This window comes from Cyprinodon variegatus, unplaced genomic scaffold, assembly GCF_000732505.1.
Source record: "Cyprinodon variegatus isolate N-32 unplaced genomic scaffold, C_variegatus-1.0 Scaffold87, whole genome shotgun sequence".
NCBI classification, from domain to species: Eukaryota; Metazoa; Chordata; class Actinopteri; order Cyprinodontiformes; family Cyprinodontidae; genus Cyprinodon; species Cyprinodon variegatus.
Genome location: NW_015150540.1, coordinates 1,566,862 through 1,587,001, shown reverse-complemented (window position 1 = coordinate 1,587,001; position 20,140 = coordinate 1,566,862). Strand labels below are relative to the sequence as shown.

The window sequence follows — 20,140 nt, the reverse complement described above, 5'->3', positions numbered from 1 at the left end:
TGGAATGGTTCTGAATGCTTCCAACAAATTGATAATTCATGAAACAGAACTTGAAAAATCTGTTCCAGTATTTTGGAATATCTACAAACAAAATGTGACTTGATCTCAGAGTTAATCAGCGAGTAAATGAGGAGACAAAAGTTTTCTTAGTGTCCTCGCCTCACTGTGCGACTCTCCTCCCTGAAGAGTAACACACGCGCAGCTCTTTTCTGTCGCAGTAATGGCCGTTTCGCCCCCCCCTAAAATACATCTCCCACAATAGCTCAGTGAAGCAGCCTGCAATTACACAGCCAGAGCCGTCTCATTAAATAAGTGTCTAGTGTAGGGTTCTGTAGTCTGCAGAACAATGGGTCCGAGAAGAGCAGCAAACACAAGGGGGACTCTCAGCTCCGCCATCTAGAACATAAGCCGTTTATTTCTGTAATCAGGCCTTCTGGGTAACATCTCAGAAAGTCACCAGACATCAAAAGCACTGCTTAGAGGAAACACTCAACAGGGAATAAGTGATTCTAGCAAATGCCAAAGACTGATGAACCTGTGTCACTGAAGGGGGGCACATGTGCCAAAGTCAACACATTCAGGCGCCATTTCTTCTGAACTTCTAGATGCAGTAACTTCAATGTGACCATAAATATTATTAGAAGGAAGAACAGTAAGAGACCTCCTATAGCTGTCCCAGATAGAGGAGTTATGTACCTGCTTGGAGTGAAAAGAAAAACATAAATGCAAATTACTATAAGCCAGAAACCATTCGGAAAGGGAGAGTATACATGAAAGAAGGGGTGGGAGTAATAATAAGAGCAAAGGAAAATCATATAACTACTGAGTAGATTGTTTAATTATTAGGGTTAACTGGCTATCAATGTTATTATATTATAAGAACCAAAAAAATATCCACAACTATTGAAGGGACAAAAGTGGAGCCAGAATGCCTACTCAGCATGGCACTTAAGGATGCCATAATTGCCATAATTATTATAGTTTTAATCATTTTCTTTAAAGGGGGGATCATATCTATTTTAACTGTGAGGCTCCAGTGAGATTACCTATAAAGTTAGATTAAATAAAAAAAATAATATAATTAACTAACTCCTGGATTTATAAAACTTTCATGGTGTTATTTTGGAATATCAAAGAACAGTCTGGAAGGCAAGATGACGGTTTTGTTTTTTTTTCCTAAAAAGTTCATAGAGCAGTTTATGTGTTTAAAGGTTGGTTTCCTCGGTATTAGCTTTGGTGTAATGGTCAAAACCATCCCACCTGTCCAGGTAATTAAATAAATTATGCAGACCACAAGGTAAACAGAAAAAAACTCAAGATCTTCAAGATCCAAGTGATAGTTATAGTTATGATTGAAAGTTTTTATACCCTCCTATTAAAGTTAATGTAAAAATTGACAATAGTAACTCAACCAACACAAAACTGAAATTAATATTATAATAATTATAACAAAAATTTACTAAATTAGAATTAAGTAAAATAAAATATTGATTTTTTAATTAAAAAATCTAATAATTATAAAATAATCTCAGACATATAACAGTATCTTACTCATGAAGAGTGAAGCATCAACATATCTGTCAACAGGTGCAGAAGTCTGACTGAATATTTCCTGAACATTACAGAAAACCCCTGATTTCAATGATTGCTTCAAAGAGTCGCTCAACTAAATTTATGAATCAGCTGCCCGTTAAAATAAATTGAAATGGAAAGTTTATTTTTTTGCCAGCTGATTTCATCGGTCTTTAATGGAAGGGTGTGTAAACTTTCCAGCACAACTGTAATTTAGTTTCAACAGAAGTTGCACAGAGGGCTAATCATGTAGTACGGATAGAAAAAAAAAAAAAAAACAGATCCAAAACCATGTTGGCTGATATTTAGTTTGATTGGAACAAACTTGATTATTAGCTGGTAGGAGTTTTTGTTTTTTCTTAATTAGAGCCACAGGGTGCATCCACGTCAGGAAGTTCACTGATGGAAGAGGACCTATCAGCAGCTAGTTTCAGCATCAGTAGGCTGATAAAAAATGAAACTGAAGAAAGAACAGACTTAATGCTATGTGACATCCTAAGAACTGTCTGTTCTGCATTTATTGATGCAATCAGCTGGTTTTTCTTTGACAGAAAAGTTTGAACCAATCTGATGTTTGATCTGGTTGAATCGTCTCTGTAAAAATGCTTAAATTGAATTTAATTGAATTTAGGGGATGAGAAAACCAAAGCGTTTCTAAGAAGAGTTCAGGAAACAAAACAAAAAAACAACAAACAAACTAAAAGTTTTATAGTCTTTGTGAAACATTTGATTAGCAGCAAAATAAAAACAAACAAAAAAAACATTTTCCTCTCACTAATTATTTAGCTTCTTTTTTTTTTTTAGATTGTAAAACATCCTAAATGCATACTTAGGTATCCATCATCTATCGTGTTTTCAACTCTTTCTTAAGGGCTACAGTTAGTATGGAAGAGGTTAAGGGCCACAGAAAAAATAAAAAAACGTTAACTGATTTTTAAATTTTATTTCAGTTTTATATAAAAAGTCAGAATTCTGACTTTTTTCTTAGAATTCAGACTTTTTTCCTCAGAATTCTAAATTTAATCTCAGGATTCTGACTTTTCTCAGAAGACTTTTTCCCCATATTAAACTGAAATAACATTTAAAAATCAGTTAACTTTTCTTATTTTTTTAGTGGCCCTAATCCTCTTCCGTACAGTTAGTTGCTGAAATATTCATAAACATTTTTTGTTAGGGCTGAAGCCATTGATCAGATTATTCGACGATTGAAATAATCGTCAACTAATTTAGTAAGCGATTAATTGTTAATTGGAGTAGAGAGACTGAAAAACATGCCTTTAGCTGACAACGTGACCCAATTAGAGTAGTAATTATGCCAAAATTGTAAAAAAACATAAACATTTTGCAATTAAGTAAAAAAAAAAAACTTTTTTCGCCTTTCAATGTGCTCTATCCAAAACAAGTGGAAACATTTTAGTTTCCCCTGGTTTGATTTCGTAAAAAGTCTTCTTTAAAGAATCTTCGGCTATCAGATTATTAATAGATTAATCGATAAAAATGATTGACAGATTAATCGATTTACAAAACAATCGTTAGTCGCAGCCGTATATTTGGTAGATCCAAATTTAAACTTTAATAATTGTTCTAAACTGATATAAACTACGGTATATCAGGATTTAAGATGTGGTTGATGTATCATCAAGCATGTTGCAAAACTGTTCTAGAAATCTGCACTGACTAATTTCATCAGGTCATTTAGGGCATAAATCTATAATGCATTTGCTAATTGGACATCCTTGTTAGAGCTTGTGCTAACATAAGAGCTTGAGAAAAGTTTGCCCAGTGTTCTAAACACTGAGTCGCATCTGTCTGTTGACCAAACAGGAGCAAAGCACGTCATTCAGATCTTTAATCAGGACCCTGGCTGTTTATTAATCCTATCTTAACCGCTGTCATGCAGAGAAAGTGAACGTTTCATTACATTTCCTTACAGTCAAAGTCCTCCTACTTGCTATTAAGACGGCTGCCAGCAGCAGCAGCTTTAAAAAGCTGCATAAGTGTTTCGTCCTTCGAGCATTTTGGCAGCATGGCACTCAAGGGCATGAGTCAGAATGGTGCTCCACAATCCACTTCATCCTCTTACTACGGCTCAAAACCAACCAAACGGAGGGATGGGGCTTAGGCCTGCAGCGGAGGTAATGGGCAAAACAGAGTTGATTTGGTCTGAGGGGGAGGCGGGGGGGACATTCATGGGAACTGGCCGAGGAATTCCTGTTTGAAATGCTGTGCTAATCCTTAATTTGCCTGTGGGGATATCAGAGGAATAAAGCTAGACAGAGAGGGCTGGGGGTATTTGGTGCTTTATAAGCACAGATCATAAATGATCAAGCGATGATAAATAAAGAAATAAACAGGTGCATCTCCTTTGATTAGGTTATCATCAGAAAGGCCCCATTTCATTCTATTACATTATCACATAGCCAGGAATGGGTCTGCTAAGGGGCAGCGAGCCCAGCAGAGACTGGCTCATGTCAGCCACCATTGGGGAAAATGGCTTAATTACGCTTTCTACTTCTGGCGGCTGCTGGAACAGGTGCCCTGCTGCCAAACAGTCGACCTGAGCACCTTCCTCTCAGCTCAGACTGAAGCGCCTGACAGAAATCTCAATTTCTGATAAGCATAAGACAAATAATAGCAGCAAAGTCGGATCCACTGCAGACATCTACCAAAAATATGAACCAATACCAAGAAAGATAAACATGAAAAAAATAACAGGAAAAAGTTAGCAGAAGTCAAACAAATAAAGAAGTGAAATTTGAAAAGCAAAAAACTGTCAGATGTAAAAAAAAAAAAAAAAAACAGATAATCATTAAAGAGCAAAAATATTTAGAGCCTAAAGACCCGTGACAGCATTTTACTAATGAAACAGCCTGCACTGAACTCGCACTAAAAACGGCTTCTAATGAGATTATTCTGACCATGTGGTTCGATGCATCAGAAATCTCCCTGGGAGAAATTGGGAGATCCTGTTAGTTATGACCATAAGCACCAAAGTGAGAAGAATAGACAAAAATATCACAAATATCTTATTCTGGTGATCCCACCGTCTCCAATGGGCCGATCCCACCTGGAGTTTAACAGCACACCGTTTCCAGTCGTCTGCTGCTGATCATCAGAAGGTCAGATTACAAAATCAGACTTTTCTGTTCCTCAAAAGTACCAAAACTGAAAAAAACCTGCTAATTATGTTTGTCTGTATGCAGCAACAAATATCAGCTCTTAACGACACTTTGCCTGGAGTTTAGAGGAAATAAGATACAATATAAATACATGGAAATCATCTCATCCTTTAATTTCTTTTAAGAGGAAAGCTTATGTTTGTATCAAACTACCTGCAGCACATATGTCTCATTTAGTGCAGTCCTTAAAAAAACAAAACAGAAATCCAAAGTGGTCAAAATTGGAGTTCAAAGGTCAAAGAAACAAAGATATCGAAGATGGTAAGCAATGACCTGATCGGTGCCTTTCTTATTGTTTGCAAAGAAGAAAGCTAAAAACGAATTTATCTTTAGCTCCTTAGTAAAGCATTGCATAATCAGGTTCTGTTTAAACTGCAAAGTGGATATATAATAGTCAAACATGGTAGAAGGAGATGAAATAAAGCTTTTTGGATCCGCTCTGATCAACAATCAGCTGGTAAAACTATGAAAAAAGTTTTTTTTATTCTTTTCATAGTATGCATAAAACCTGCAAAAACCACCATTGTTATTGTCTGAATACACATCAAACAGACAGCAACTTCTTTGATGCACTTGCATATAAAGATAATCTTGTCATCTCTCAGTTTTTTGTTGGATCCAAATCTACTGCCCCCATCGAAAGAACATCAAGCACATTTGATTCTGTTTTATGTTCTATAGCCACTAGAAAACAATCTGTGTGCCAGGAAGGATTCCATCTCTACTGATATCCAAAAATAGATCAGAGAGCCTATATAATCAATATTTAATTATTGATCTAAAAACAACATTCTCAAGATTAAATAAATGAATAAACTGTTATTCAAACTATAGAACTTCTTTGAAATTTTCAGTTAAAATGTAGAAGAATCTAACCCTTTACTTTATATCATAAAAACTAATTTAGTTTGAACTTTTTCTCTTCAGTAGACAAATATATAAATAAATAGATTCATTTCAGGAAATGCAAAGTTTTCAACTTTAGATCCTTAAATGTATAAGGGCTAAAAATTATTTTAAACGTTCAATATTGCAACAATATGTTCAATATTTCCATTCGATTTACACATAATTGGGTAATTTAGCATTTAAGAGTTTTAATAAACAAATTATAAAACATCATTTAGAGCAGCAGTGTAGGTTACATCTGAACTCAGCTTGTATTTTACACCTACTTGCCAATTCAGCTCAGTCTGCCTCTCTAGGTGACTCCTGGTTGATTTTGCTAATGCATTTTACTTCAGCAGTGGTTTTGTTTTAATAAAAACCATCCTGCAGCTGATAATCCCTCTAACTATCTGTTTGATTGTACTGACAGAAGTCAAATTGATCAGAAGCTCCCTGGTTAAGAAGCCTGATTAATGTTTATTACAACAACGTGGCACGAACCTTGATTGAGTTCTCACAGCTCATAAATTTACAGCGAGCATTTCACAGGACATCTGTTTTGCAGCAGGAGGTGTGAAAGAACAACATGCCATACAAATAGTGATCTGAGCATTCTAATAGAATCAACCCCATTTTCAGTATGAAGAAAAATAAGTAGGAAACAATCCTAAGAGGGATTATGAAGAATGAAAGAGGAAAAAAAAGCAAACAAGAATAAATATGAAACATCTATCCTTCAGCAACAGCTATTTCAGTCCCTGCTAAACATTTTAACCCAGACTCGGTGTGGAATCCTTGTCAGTTTTGTTATGAAAGAAAAAAAACTTGATCACTTTCAGCTGGATTGTGACAAGTTGCGATGAAAAAGCAGTTTTTTTTCTTAGTTATGCTGACAAATCGGTTTTAAAACCAGAACTTCTGTAAGATAGGCTCTGCAAAGCCTAATTTTTATTGACGGCTCAGCTAGTTTAAAAGGACCATCAGCATAATCCACCTCCAAAAAATGATTTTCATGGCCATATGACAGATCTTCCAGAAACTAAATCAACACTGTAGGGTTTCCATCTTATTCTCTTTTAAAGTTTTCACATTTGTAGTTCAACTCCGGCCCCAAGGCATCATATTTGATCAGGAATTACAAAGTAAAAAGAGTTTCTAATAAGGAAAACATGTGACATTTGCTTCCTGCATGGACAGCTCCAAGTGCAACATGTTCAAAGTAATACGGTGGGGCAGAGGTTGGCCTGGGCTCAGCAGGTGGGCAACAAGACTGCTGAGAGAAGCAGAGTGAGAAAGACAGAGTAAGCCAGAAGGCCAGATGGGTGGGAAAACATCTAAGCTGCTGGATGAAACCAGCCAGAGGGGAAGCATGTCAGCATGCACAGGTTTGGAATGAGCTGCAGGACTCCTCTTCATGCAGATTGCATCATTATATTTTCCATTTCATGTTTTAAACATATCATATTAGGAGAGAAATCTGCTTTAAAGCGAGTTGTTCAACATATCCCGAAATACATCATAACGTTCAAGCTTTGAAACAGGAAGTATAAAAAGCTAGAAATAAAAACCACAAAAAAACAAACTGACAAAACTCTGCAAGTGTAAAGATTAAACCAGCTTAGATCTTTTTCTTTTTTTTAAACCAACAACCCTTCAGGGCACAGTCCCAAGATGACTCTCTTCTCTTCCATTAAACTTAAAAGGAGCTTCCTCTTCACCACTAACTAATCTCCAAAACTCTGACCCACTTGGATGAAAGTCTATTTTTAACGCCCCCCCACCATGAGGGCTTCAGACTGCAGGGAGAGGACACTGTACAGTATTTGTCAAACTCAAACATACATCTGGGGAATCCATCACTGCTGAGCGCCATTCTGGATGCTTTCCGTAGCAAAACAAACAAAACACGGAGAGGAGAGCATCGCAAAATTCAGATGCTCCTGGAATGCTAACGTCGCGGTGTTAGATTTCCCAGCAACCACTGCTCCCTCCTGCTCATTTCTGTTTCAGTTCAGAGGTCAACAGATGATGAGCTGTGAACACCGTGGGTGCATCTGACCAGTCATTAGGAGACGATCTGATGGAGATTTTCCTGAAATGCAAGAGGAACAAACTGCCCTGTCACAGAGAAAGCAGGTTATTATTTAACCCATGCTGCTCACTGCATGATAAACAGCTTTTAGAGAGAAAGTTATACCAGGAGAAAAAAAAAACACACTGGTATTTTTTAGTGATTTTTCATGATGAAAGGTTGCTAAACATTTCTTACTGTCGTGTGGCTTAAACTATAGGTTTACTGAAATTATACTGCAGAAACAACCGGTCTGGGTTGCATAGAGATGCCCCTTTTTTACACCAGCTCTGTGACAATGTGTTTTCCAGTCGGAAGTTTTAGTCTATGTGAAGCGCGTTGTGCATCCCTACAGCGAGCCTGTCATATCCGCAAACATCATCCACACACTGTAGCGTCACACACACTAACAGCCCAACATCTTCATATAAACAGACTCCTGCGGGATGTTGTCTTTTCAGCTGGACTTATAAGGAAACGGCGGATATTCTCTTGGTTGCCGGAGTGGATCCTGTCTGTATGAGCCACAAAACTGGATGCTCTATAGCTGAGCTTATGTCTTTCTTTAATTTCCCAACAGTTTGAGAAAATATCAAAACGATATTGGGTCAAAAGGAAATTCTCACAAACTATTCAGAAAATCAGAGTCTGCTAAAAACAAAGGCAGCTCTTCTGTTTTCATTCAAAAACCCCCTTCCAAACAGGTTGGCTCCTCTTAATGGGTGGTCCATTTGTGACCATTTGACAGGTCAATTTTCTATTCTTTAAACTAGAAAGTTTAGCACAGCCTTTGAATGCTTTTCAGAGCCTGAAATGAATATGAAAAGCACCACCCTCTGGCTTGTCAGAAGGACAAAGAACACGGCTGTGAAACAGAAAGACAAGTCCTCCTGTGGCTCAACTCTCAGAGTGTCCGTCCAGGACTCCATGCATTCCTCTGTTAATTTCTCCTCAGTGGGCAGCCGCTCTCCTTGCCAGGGACTGGTCTCACCTCCGGTATAAATGCAGCAGCTGTCCGAGTTCGGATAATCTGAGCCAGGAAGTGCAAGAGAAAAGAAAAATCATTCAGAAAACATCTGGGATGAATGGGAGCAATGAGGCCTTCAAAAAAAACATCCAAGATGGAGAATAAAAGACAGAAAACTTCATAGAGCAACAGATTTTTTATGTTAAAACTAATTTCTATCAGGAGGCTTTGAAAGAAAATAAGACAAAATAATGCATAATTGTTAAAAGCAAAGGAGAGAACTTAGACACCAGCTTAGTAAATACATTCCACCTGTAACTGTGGTAAAAATAAATAAACTAAAGCGGCACATTCCCATAAACATGCTACCCCCTTTAGAAAACATAGCAGTGGAAGCATCATGCTGTGGGGATGCTGCTCTTCTATAGTGACAGGAAAGCTACTCAGTTTTTAAAGATGGATGGATGGAGCTACATGCAAGGGAAATCCCAAAAAGTAATCCAGACCTTTTTCTATTCGACAGTCTGTGGCAAGATTTGAAAATAACCATCCACTCAGACACTCTCTATTCAGTCTGACTGAGCCGTTCTGCACTGAATGGGCAAAAAAAAAAAACATCTCAGCATGTGCGGCTCTGGCATAAACAAAGTCCATTTTTCTTGTTATTGCCAAAGCAGTGAAAGAACATTCTGCAAAACGACTCAAAAGGGCCGAATACAAGTGGACACCAAACAACATCAACAAAAAACATGCATCATCTTGCTTCCGCCTCACAATTATGCAACACTTTGTTTTGATCTGTCACATAAACTACTGGAAAAGCGCGTCGAAGTTGCTGTAATGCGACCAAATGTGGAGACACTTGTGGTACACCGACCAAATGTCACAAAGAAGGCTACAACGTAGCTTTCTCTCCTTTCTGATGAGGTCCTGCTCAGAGCGTCGGTGTGAGACACCCCGAAGGTCAGTGTCTAACTCATGGCAACGGCTGGGAGACGCTCTCATGGGAAAGCAGGCATTCTGCAGAGCCGAGCTGCACAGCGGCCTGGTTACAAAAACACTGCAAGCCCCAACATGTGGCCCATTCCAGGGGAAGAACGACAGAAATCTAGTGGAAACCCACACCCTGGAGAAAGCTGTGTGGATCATGTAGCATAACCTGTGGATAACTCATAATCAGAATGCTGCTTTACACACAGGTTCTTATAGTCAGCAACTGTTTATGTTAAAAAAATAAATAAAATTCAACTTGTAACTCTTCATACACACGAGGAAGTTACTGTGTGAACGCGTCTCACAGCACGAGGTGGTAAACAGTACTTTTGCATAGAGGCGTTAAGCAAATGTGGGACCAGATTTACTAAATACAGCAGCCAACGACTCGAATGAAATCTGCTCTGACAAGATTACAGAGCTACAATCCCCACCAAGGATGATGAATGGACCCCAAACAGATCCTGATAAATGAAACAAAACACAATGCAATTCACCTGCAGACGACGGCATCGACATGTTCATCATGTGGGCTGAATCAGATGTCAAGCACAGCAGCAATAATCCCACACTCTCCTCTGTGGTCAGGGCTCTTCATATGTCCAATAAGATCAGGTGCCCACAGGCAAAAGGTGTTTTTATTCTTTTTTTTATTAACCAGTGGTTTATGCACTTCCTGCACAGTCTGGCCAATTATTTCCCAGAGTTCCCATTGCCAAACATTGATTGCTCAAGACAAAGCAGATGACACAATGGACTCTGCAGCCTGCTCTCAGATCAGAGAGTGAGAGACGGAGCCAGCCTTGACATTTGTGAAATGGATTTCCGATTAGAAGAGTTTAATGTAATTACCCTAAGTATGCTATGGAGTCTGCACATTAGTAACGCATTGATGCATCACGTGGAGGTTTGCTTCAACACTTCAGCCTTAGATAAAGGTTCCCTGCCCTACTTACGTTTAAGAGACAACCCTCACAGTGCTACAACACCTGTAGTATTAGAAGGCTTCATTGTCTGTCACAACGAAAAAAAAAAAAAAAAAGTTTGCCTTCACATTTTATGTAATTACAACCAGAGGCTTGAGTGTATTTCATTAGCATTACATGTAATTACAAAGGCAAAGTAGTTCACAACTAAAATGACAAAAAAATAGCAGCAGGATATAAAAACATTTAAGAAATAGACACACGGACATCTTTAATCTCTGCCCATGGAGGCCCACAAACAGGTAAATGGAGTCATTGTGTGAACACTAGATAGATCACAGCATCACAGAGACAAATAAAAAGCACCAGACAGGTCAAGGAAAAGAAAACGTTTAAGGCATAATTAGGTTAATCATCAGTAAAAGAGTAAAGCACAGCTGTTACCAACTGAAAAATGGCTGCCCACATGAAGAGGCATTAGGAAAGCAGCAAAGAGGTCAATGGTAGAGATCCAAAGCTCAGGTCAGGGGTGTATGACTGCAGCTTGGAGACCTCCTGTATAATAACACTTGTTTTATGCAAACTCCCCAATGCAAAAAACTTATTACATCTCAGTTTCTAATCCTTTTTTCAGGTGATCAAACAATTGGTTTAAATCATTTCTCTACCATGTAGCTAGTTACAAATAAAAAAGGGTTTCAAGAGCAAAGTTTCTGATGTTTTTAGACATCTGAATTAAAAAACCAGTTAATGTATAAGTCCTTTCAAGTTAGGGTTTGTTCTTGTAGACTGGCCTATAACAGCAACTCCTTCAGTCACAATACATTCTGGGTCACAGGATATTTCATTACCTGAAAAAGGTCAAGTTATGATGTGTAACATTGGGTTTTATTTTGAAGGGTCGGAGCAAGGTGTCAGTGGCTTAAGCCCACCAGATGAGCTGCAGCTAACCGTCTCACTCAGATTGGAGAATCTGTCAGAACTACAATGAACCATCGACTCTAATAATATTGTAATGTTGCTCAATGAAAACCACAGCAGCCCTGGAAGCTGGGGCTCTGATCAGAAGAGATCAAAGCTAAACCTTTTAGGAGCTCATGGAAAATGCTGTTTGGCAGAAGGCTAAAACTAAACATCAGCCTGATGACATCATGCGGTAGGGACGTTATTCTGTAGCAGGATGAGGGAAGCTGCTCTGATGGGAAGATGGATGTCGCTAAATACAGGTGGAGGTTCATCTTCCAGCAATGCAGACAAATCTACAAAACACTGATTCAGATTCAAACACAAAGTCATAAATTTAATTCATTTTATAAACAGCAATACTTAAAAATAAAATAAACTATTGTTTGCAGACACAGTCTAACCAATTTCCCCTGGCCCAAAAATGTCAATCTAGAAAACAGTAAAGATGTACTCTAATGATTTTTGGTTGTTTCCAAAGAAAATCCAAACATCATAGAACTAAATGGCTGCATGGGCGTATTTCTATAGAATCCGCAGGACAAAATGACACCTCAGTTGTCTGTTTATATCCCTGCCCTTAAAACCAACATATGTAAAAATGAACACATATGCTATGGCTGCATTTTTATATAAAAACCTCTCCATGTCCAGATTCCCCTACACTAAATGGCTAAAATAACAGCTAAAATAAATCTTTTACCTCAAACAGCAAATCTGGATGTTGAAACCCACATCAAACATGTGTGTTTCACTAAAGACTGACCACAGCTGAAGGAGACATTTTCAGAGCTTACACCCACTCATAGGCTTTGCACTGCAACTGGCTGTTGATGAAAAGTTTCCAAATGGTTGAATAAATCTAATCTGATAACTAGATTTGTATTCCACCCTCATTAAAGCCTATAAAAGTCCAGACAGTGTGTAAGCAATCAATTATGCATCAAGAGATGGAGATGTTTTGATGGTTTTTTTAGGTCAAATTTGCAAAACAATGTATAGAGCCTTACAAAATGATCTATTCTACCTTTTGCCATAATGGTGGGGGTGGGGTTACAGTGTTAGAACACCACAAAGCACAGGGAATGGAAGGAAAATAAGACTTTTTTACCACATTTTTATAACTTAAACGGGTTTTTCTTCCAGGCAGGGGCGGAGAAAGATGGGGGGCCAGGGGTGTCCATCGCCACCCTTAGCCAATCAATGGCCACCCCTGTGGCCACCCCTACCATTTGTTCCCCTCTGTAGTGGAATATTCAAAATATTCAAAACATTTGAATTTTTTGTGGTTAATTAAACACATCAATATACTAACATCAAAGATGATAAATACAGAATTCATGCTCTTTTCAGAACTAGATTTTATGTTATAAGGGGTAAAGAGAAAATTATGTGTCTCTGCAAGTTATCTAGGAGTCTTCAGTGAAATCATAGATAAATAACTAATTTAATAAAAAATTATTAAATTATCAATTTATGTAGATATTAGTGCTTGTAAATATCAATGTTATGCAGAATAATTATTGATACAAGTAGGTAAGTAATGATGATGGAAAAGATTTACGCCCCAGATGAATTTTATCCACTATACGTGTTTTTTCCCTAGAAATTAGGGGGGTTTAAATATATGCTTCTATTTGTTAGCAAAGGCTGAAGGAAAGTATAGTTTGTCTTTATTTAGAAAATATGGATGTTTTGCTCATTAATTTTCCTGTTGGAACAGTGTAGATTGACCCTGAGGTTCTGGTGCCGATCCGCTTTAGCCCCCCTCTCAGGGTCATGGGCAGTTCTAGACAGGGCCCAACAGAGGCCAGTGCCCCATGTAGACAATGTCCTGGCCCCTGTTATGGCCCCTGCACTGAAGTCATAATACTCAAAGAAATTCTAATGATGATATGCACCAAAGAGACATGGTCACTGATAGGTTTACAAATTCTGTTTTGCTAATTATTTAAAAACAACAAGGTGATAGCTTCAGTGGTATTGAGAGGGGATCCCAGTTTTCATCTGCTATGTTTTTTTCAAAACAAATGAAAAAAAACCTCTAATTTTTACAGCTGAATTTATCAGTTTTTCTTGAGTTCTAATTCAGATTTTATAGAAAACGGTAATTTTCACTAAAATTAAGTCAGAAATATGTAAAATTGCCAAATGATGAATGTATATTGACCTAATAAGGCATAGAAATTTAATTAAACCTATTTTAATAGAAATCTCAATTTATGCAGATATCTTAATATATTTGAATTCCTTTCCCTGTTTTTATTCCATGCTTTTTTTCCCGTGCCCCCATGAAAACACGCCGGCCACCTCCTGGCCCCCTGGTACATTTGTTCTAGAACCGCCACTGCTCAGTGTATATTGGTTATTGTCTGGCCACCCTGACAAAGATTTCCTGGTTACGCCTCTGCTTCCAGGATGCCATGATTTCCCAAATCTTCCTCATGTATGATGCTCAACTCTTTGCCTTTAGAGAGGTGCCATTTATAATGAACTTTAATCACACAAGTCAACCCTGTTTAAGAATGACAGAGGGATAAAACCATATATGGTTATTCTTCCACTTCATAACCATTCTCCACTTTTTGTTTATTAAAGCCAATTGGGTGGAAGTTTTGCAAAGGATTGTTTATGTATTGTTAGAACAGCAGACAAACAAAGAGTCCTGTCACTGATTTTTTTCCTGCACAGGTTGGGTTTGTTTTGACAAAAGGAAACATTCCTGTTGATATAAATCCTGAGAATTTGAAATGCAAACATTGGAAAGAGAAGGCGGTGTTTGACAGGAACAATGCCTCCTATCCCACAGCCTACCTGAGCAGACTGGACAGCGGATGGGAGGACGCTCCGTGGCTGCTGCTGCTGCTACTGCCGCCGCTTCCTGCGCTCCCAGAGCCGCCTGCGGTCTGCCGTTTCCCGGATAAAAGCTTCTCCACCACGGCGAGGTTCCCGGTGCGCGCTGCGTCCACGAGCTCCTGCTCCTTCCCCATCGCTAATCCGTGGAAGAAAAAAAATCACAGGAGGCTGTGGGGAGAGAAGGGGGAGGAAATAGAGAAGGGGAGGGGGGTTGGTTGGTTGTAGGGAATGAAATTCCTCTGTGAGACTCTCTGTCTCTCTCCATACCTCAACTTATTACTCGGAGCTTCAGATGGAGCGAGGGAACCAAAGCTTCCCCCCTCCCCCGGCCGTCCTGATGGATCCTTCCGTCCCGATCCACGACTCAAGAGGGAAAAGTTTCGCTCAGCAGCACAGCACCATTATCAAGCAAACTTCCTCTGACCAGTCTTCCGAGGGTAGTCCGTCACTTCCTTGAAACTGCCCTTTCTTTCTTCATCTCCAATGAAACCCTTCAGACGCACACAAATGCAGCCCGGGCCACCGCCGCCCCTCGCTGCTTTCCAAAGAGTAAGGATGGGTTAAAGCAAGATGGCGCCCCCGCTGACTCATACAATACGGTCAGTTAGTTTGGAACGCGCCCATCCTGATGAGTTGTAGATCTGCAGTTGCAAGCCTCTCGTTGTGACAGCAACACATATCCACACCTAACAATGAGCGTTATCTGTTATAGTTATTTTAATGAGACCTTCAACAAGACTCTTTAATTTACTAAAAAATAATAATAAACAATTAAATTTAACAAAAGTTAAATGACTAACGACACGACAGCGATATCGGGAAGTAAGAAAAAACATTTGAATTGACTCGTATACAAATGAAGAGAAGATATTCAAATAACTTATTAAAAAGATAAAGCAGTCATAAACTATAGCCAATCAGAGGCAATACTTCTATGGAGGAGGTCCTCCATATACGTCCTCTTACTTTACTGAAAATGTATATATATTATTTTTTTTCTTATTTTTTTTAAGAAAGAAAATTTACCAAGAAATTACTTAATTAGAAATAAAAAAATTCAACTTAATTACTGAGTTACAAATCATATCAGACAAATACATACAAAGCTCGACATGTTTTTCTAAGAATAAAATAAATAAAAAAAATGCAGAAAAACAGCAGAATTACAAGTTAGTAATTAACATATTATTTTGTTTGTTTTTTAACATTAAACTTATAGTTAAGCCAAAAAGAGATCTAAATTTCTAAGGCTGTGGTCTTCATGCAGACCTTGTTTACAGTTTAAGATCAGAAATCCTGAGGACTGACTCTTAATATTTAGAGCCAAAGTAATTAGAACCAACATGCTAATGTGAAGGCCCTAGATATAATTTCAAATCTCACTCTGATTTTGTTTTTCTTAGCTTACATCTGACATACAGGAAATAGAGAGTAAATGAGGACATTTATTGTTACATTTAACAACCAATTAGACATTTAGATATTCTTTTTTTTTTTTTTTTTTTTTTTTTTTTTTTTTTTTTTAGAATGGGGAACAGAGCAATGGAGTTAGCTATACTTATCTAGAAAGGAAAAAACAAAACTTATATTTTCCAGACATGTGTTTATTCTTTTTTTTTGGGTCTATTTATTTTTTCTTTCTAAAATTTCAAAATGAGAATCTTTGTTTTGTGAGATGTGCATTTTATTTTCATTGTTGTGGGGTAAACGGCTGGTGCATAGGTATCTATTCTGTAAAGAGAAAATTAAATCCACAGTTTAAGGAAAATTAACAGCGACAGTGACAAAATTATGAAAATACAGAGGAAAGCCTAGAAATATATGTATTCATTGATTACGTTTTGTTTTATAATTTATTCAACTTTACCAAAGAACGATATTTTGATTAATTTTACCACATTATTAAAATTATTAATGATACATAACTGCTATTTTAATGCTATTCCTTACAATATTTTTCTTGTTTTGTAGGTATGAGCTAAGGGAAAATAATCATTTTTAGTATTTATTTATTTATTTATTATTTATGTTTAAGTTTTAGTGAATTAAAATATTCAGGGGACAATTTGTTGCACATATTTAACATCCTCATATGTTTATGTTTCTTGAATTGCTTCCTTTTTATTCTACTCTATTTCAGAATGTAGTTACTCTCCAGTCCGCATGGTGGCGGTAATGCAGTAAATAGGTAGTTTGCTAAACAGCATAACTTTACCAAAAATAATGGAGCAAGAAAACAGTTAGCGTATGGTAAATGACAATTTGTAACCCATTGTTTTTACTGTTTTTCACACTTATTGACGACGTCATCTATCGATTGTATCGATTAGGTGTGTTTTTGCATCAAAGCGGATTGATATTTTTTATATATCCAGTGTTAGCATCAGCCACACAACAGCAGCATTCGGCAGCTAATAGTTAGCTCATTGCTTAGTTCATAGCAGAACGTTAAAGTTCGTTCTAAATTAAAAGCTTCAAGTAACACGACCAGTTCTTCAGCGCTTTGCTGCCTTTCTCTCTCACGTGATTTAAAAGAACATGTTTGTGTTCAGTAACTGAACTCTGGAAGAAAGATCTGAGGGGTAATGGCGGACCCTGCACGGATAAAGACGGAGAATTCACTTGAAAAAGAGGATTTTACTAACGAGGATGATCCGAAGACGGAGCAAACAGAAAATGTTCCGGAGTCTTCAGCAGATGACACCAAAGAGCCGTCCACGCAGGATCATCCAAAAGATTTAAACGCTGTAAGTTAAAGAGTTTCTCAAACGAAGGCAATCAGAATAGTAAGGAAAATACTTCATATATTGATGTACATTTAAATGAGATATCTGGAATTAGAGAAAGGAGACATACAGTGAATAATGTAATCTCAGGATCCAGTGTTAATCATCACAAAGAACAAGAGTAAGGTTTGACAGCTCTAGTGATGAGAGGGAGTTTTTCACAGCCACTTTTGATCTGAGAATAATATAAAGTATTAAAAAAGACTGATCATATTTATAGAGTTCAGTAGGTTATTAAAAAAGAAACCTTAAGTCTTATTCTGAGGAAGCAAATCATGAAAAACAGTGTCTAACAAAACACCCCACCTAGACAAAGAAAACATAATGTTTTGCCTTTCTTTAGTAAAATTCAACTTGATAGATGCATTCAACCCAAAAATTAAGATACAAATGTTTAAAATTTCTATCGTTTAGGTATAAATCAAATTTATACCAGATGCAGTAAACCAAAGGGCTGTAAAGGAACAAAATCCCTTTTGCTGATGAAGATTCTCAGTCATCCAGGTCATAGTCATTCCGTAAAAGTTTAAAAAACAATCCACTGACTTGGTTTCCAAGATTTGAAGACGTTTCGCTTCCCCTCCAGGAAGCTTTCTCAATTCTCAATGCAGACATTTGAATCGAGAAAGCTTCCTGGAGGGGAAGCGAAACGTCTTCAAATCTTGGAAACCAAGTCCAGTGGATTGTTTTTTAAACTTTTACGGAAAATCCCATTTGACAAAAAAAGCAAAGGAAATGCTTCATGTGGACTTAAATTTGGTGTATTAATGATCTAACAAACCAGACAGATTAGGAATAAAACCAAGACATTAGAACTCAGAAATATATATATTTTTTTGTAAAGATAAATTGTTTGTTTTTTTTTTTGTTTTTTTTTATTGCATGATTGATATTGAAAGCCTGGCCCCCAAATATATTTTGGCCACTTAAATAACTAACATTTAAAAGAAGTATTTATAAATATCTTTATGTACATATCAGCAGCCTTTAAAGAAAGGACAGTTTGTTTTTTTTAGAGCTGCTGTTACTAAATTCAGTATAAATTTTGATAAATTCAAAAGATTTTCATAAAATCATGCATTTTCTTCAAGATCTTGCCCTGACAAAGCAGGTTTTAATTTAATAATGATGTGAAAAGGGTTATTTTTTCCCAAACACATCCAACTTGTTTGTATAATAAAAAAAAAACGACTCCATGATGTCCTCCAAACTGATGATGGTTGTTTTAGGTTTCAGATAATCTACTGTAGCATTTGCATTTTGCATTTGAGACAGTCCATCATATTCTTTTAAAAAGGCAAAATCAAATTTCAGCTGTTAATGGTAAATCATCCTTATGCTCCAGGATTAACTGTGGAGTACCACAGGGATCAGTGGTACGGCCAATTCTCTTTACTATATATTTTCTCCCAATTTGTAGAATTAACAAACACCATGAGATTAACTTCCACTGTTATTCTGATGACACGCTGCTGTATTTGATCCAAAATCCAGATGAAGCTAACCCATTACATACTGTAGATTGATAGTTATTGTGTGGTAGTTGCAGTTAGAACTTTGCAAAATCTACTATTTCTAATCCTTGCAACATAGACCTTCTGTAAATATGTAATACCGGTAGCTTAGACTGGATTAGGGCAGCTAAGCAGGGCACAGAGACACAGAAGGGTCATAAGGAGATACATAAACTGATAAATTGTCTGGTTTTACTAAAGGAATCCCACTGTTACTGTCTCCATCTGACATGATTTTTCTTGGACTCTAAAGGAAGGTGAAGCCACAGCAGCGGATGATGAGGAAGAGGGAACCTCTGGTCAGCCTTCCTCTAAACGTCTGAAGGTGGAGCCAGAAAAGAAGAAAGAGAAGCGCCACAAGGTCGATGAGGATGAAATACAGAAGATGCAGTAAGGCTGACATTTTACCTGGTTATATATTTAAAAAAAACTAAATGAGCCTATATTTTTACACACATCAAATAATTGTTTTTGATAATTTGTACCTTTTTTCCATCATCTGCATCTTTTAGGGTTTTGGTGTCATCCTTTTCTGAAGAGCAGCTCAATCGCTATGAGATGTACAGACGCTCTGCCTTCCCAAAGGCTGCTATTAAGAGGGTGAGCTGGTTAGAAACAGATTTATTTCCAAATGTCAAACCTGTTTCTTATGACTGCTTTGTTATCTGCTTATTTCAGCTGATCCAGTCCATAACTGGTTCATCTGTTTCCCAAAATGTGGTCATTGCCATGTCTGGTATCTCCAAGGTTTTTGTTGGGGAGATTGTTGAAGAAGGTTAGTGGATGTTTCTCTTTTTAACAAAACAAATAATCCGATCTAATACACACAACAGGTCAATCCATATATTTTCTTTGCCAATGTTTTTATTTTACAGCTTTGGATGTTTGTGAGAAGTGGGGAGATACCCCCCCACTTCAGCCTAAACACCTGAGAGAAGCAGTTAGGAGGCTGAAGAGTCGAGATCAGATTCCCAACACAAAGTGCAAGCACATCCTGTTCCACTGAGCTGATCATGCCGCAGAATGAGCAAGGACATTTGCAATGTTAAAAACTGTCTTATTGTGCGGAAAAAAACCTGCTAAGAAAGCTGTTTCCACAATGCAGTGGCTGTTCACAATCACTGACAGAGCGAGGACAGACTAGACACACTGGGAAAGCTTAAGGTGTTAGTTTTATTTTTTTTTATCATTTAAGTTTTGTACTGTAAATTGGTTTTAATTTCTTTAATAAATGTTTGGCTGTTAGATTAGACCCTGATATATGGGTTTGAAACTTGTTCATTTTGTTACAAGCTAAAAGGTATATTAAGTTCCATTTAATTAGATATCAAGTATAAATAAAATATGTGAGGACATCTTTAGGTTTCCACAGATTTTTGTTTTTCTGTCGGATTGGATCCAACGCTGGACTTTGACTTTTCCACT

At 37.4% G+C, this 20,140-nt stretch overlaps 2 protein-coding genes across 10 annotated transcripts in view; one reads left to right on the top strand and one right to left on the bottom strand.

The window, feature by feature from the left end:
* anks1a (ankyrin repeat and sterile alpha motif domain containing 1A) overlaps positions 1 to 14,916 on the bottom strand; it is a 76,099-nt gene extending 61,183 nt beyond the window's left edge. For all 9 annotated transcript variants that reach the window (XM_015373474.1, XM_015373469.1, XM_015373472.1 and 6 more), the window contains exons 1-2: positions 14,683 to 14,916; positions 14,374 to 14,583 (exon numbers count right to left, since the gene is read on the bottom strand). In XM_015373474.1, the coding sequence (XP_015228960.1) occupies positions 14,374 to 14,549 (176 nt within the window). In that variant the 5' untranslated portion in view covers positions 14,550 to 14,583; positions 14,683 to 14,916. The remainder of the gene's footprint in view (positions 1 to 14,373; positions 14,584 to 14,682) is intronic.
* Positions 14,917 to 16,617: 1,701 nt separating this feature from the next.
* taf11 (TATA-box binding protein associated factor 11) lies at positions 16,618 to 19,782 on the top strand. Its single transcript, XM_015373479.1, has 5 exons — positions 16,618 to 17,162; positions 18,969 to 19,105; positions 19,228 to 19,315; positions 19,394 to 19,490; positions 19,591 to 19,782. The coding sequence occupies exons 1-5, from the start codon at positions 17,001 to 17,003 to the stop codon at positions 19,719 to 19,721; spliced, it is 615 nt and encodes a 204-aa protein (XP_015228965.1). The 5' UTR covers positions 16,618 to 17,000; the 3' UTR covers positions 19,722 to 19,782.
* Positions 19,783 to 20,140: the final 358 nt, after the last annotated feature.

Coding starts and splice junctions, on each gene's coding strand:
- taf11 (XM_015373479.1), top strand. CDS start 17,001: ATGGCGGACCCTGCACGGATAAAGACGGAGAATTCACTTGAAAAAGAG. Junction 19,106..19,227: donor GATGAAATACAGAAGATGCA/GTAAGGCTGACA, acceptor TGCATCTTTTAG/GGTTTTGGTGTCATCCTTTT. Junction 19,316..19,393: donor CAAAGGCTGCTATTAAGAGG/GTGAGCTGGTTA, acceptor TGCTTATTTCAG/CTGATCCAGTCCATAACTGG.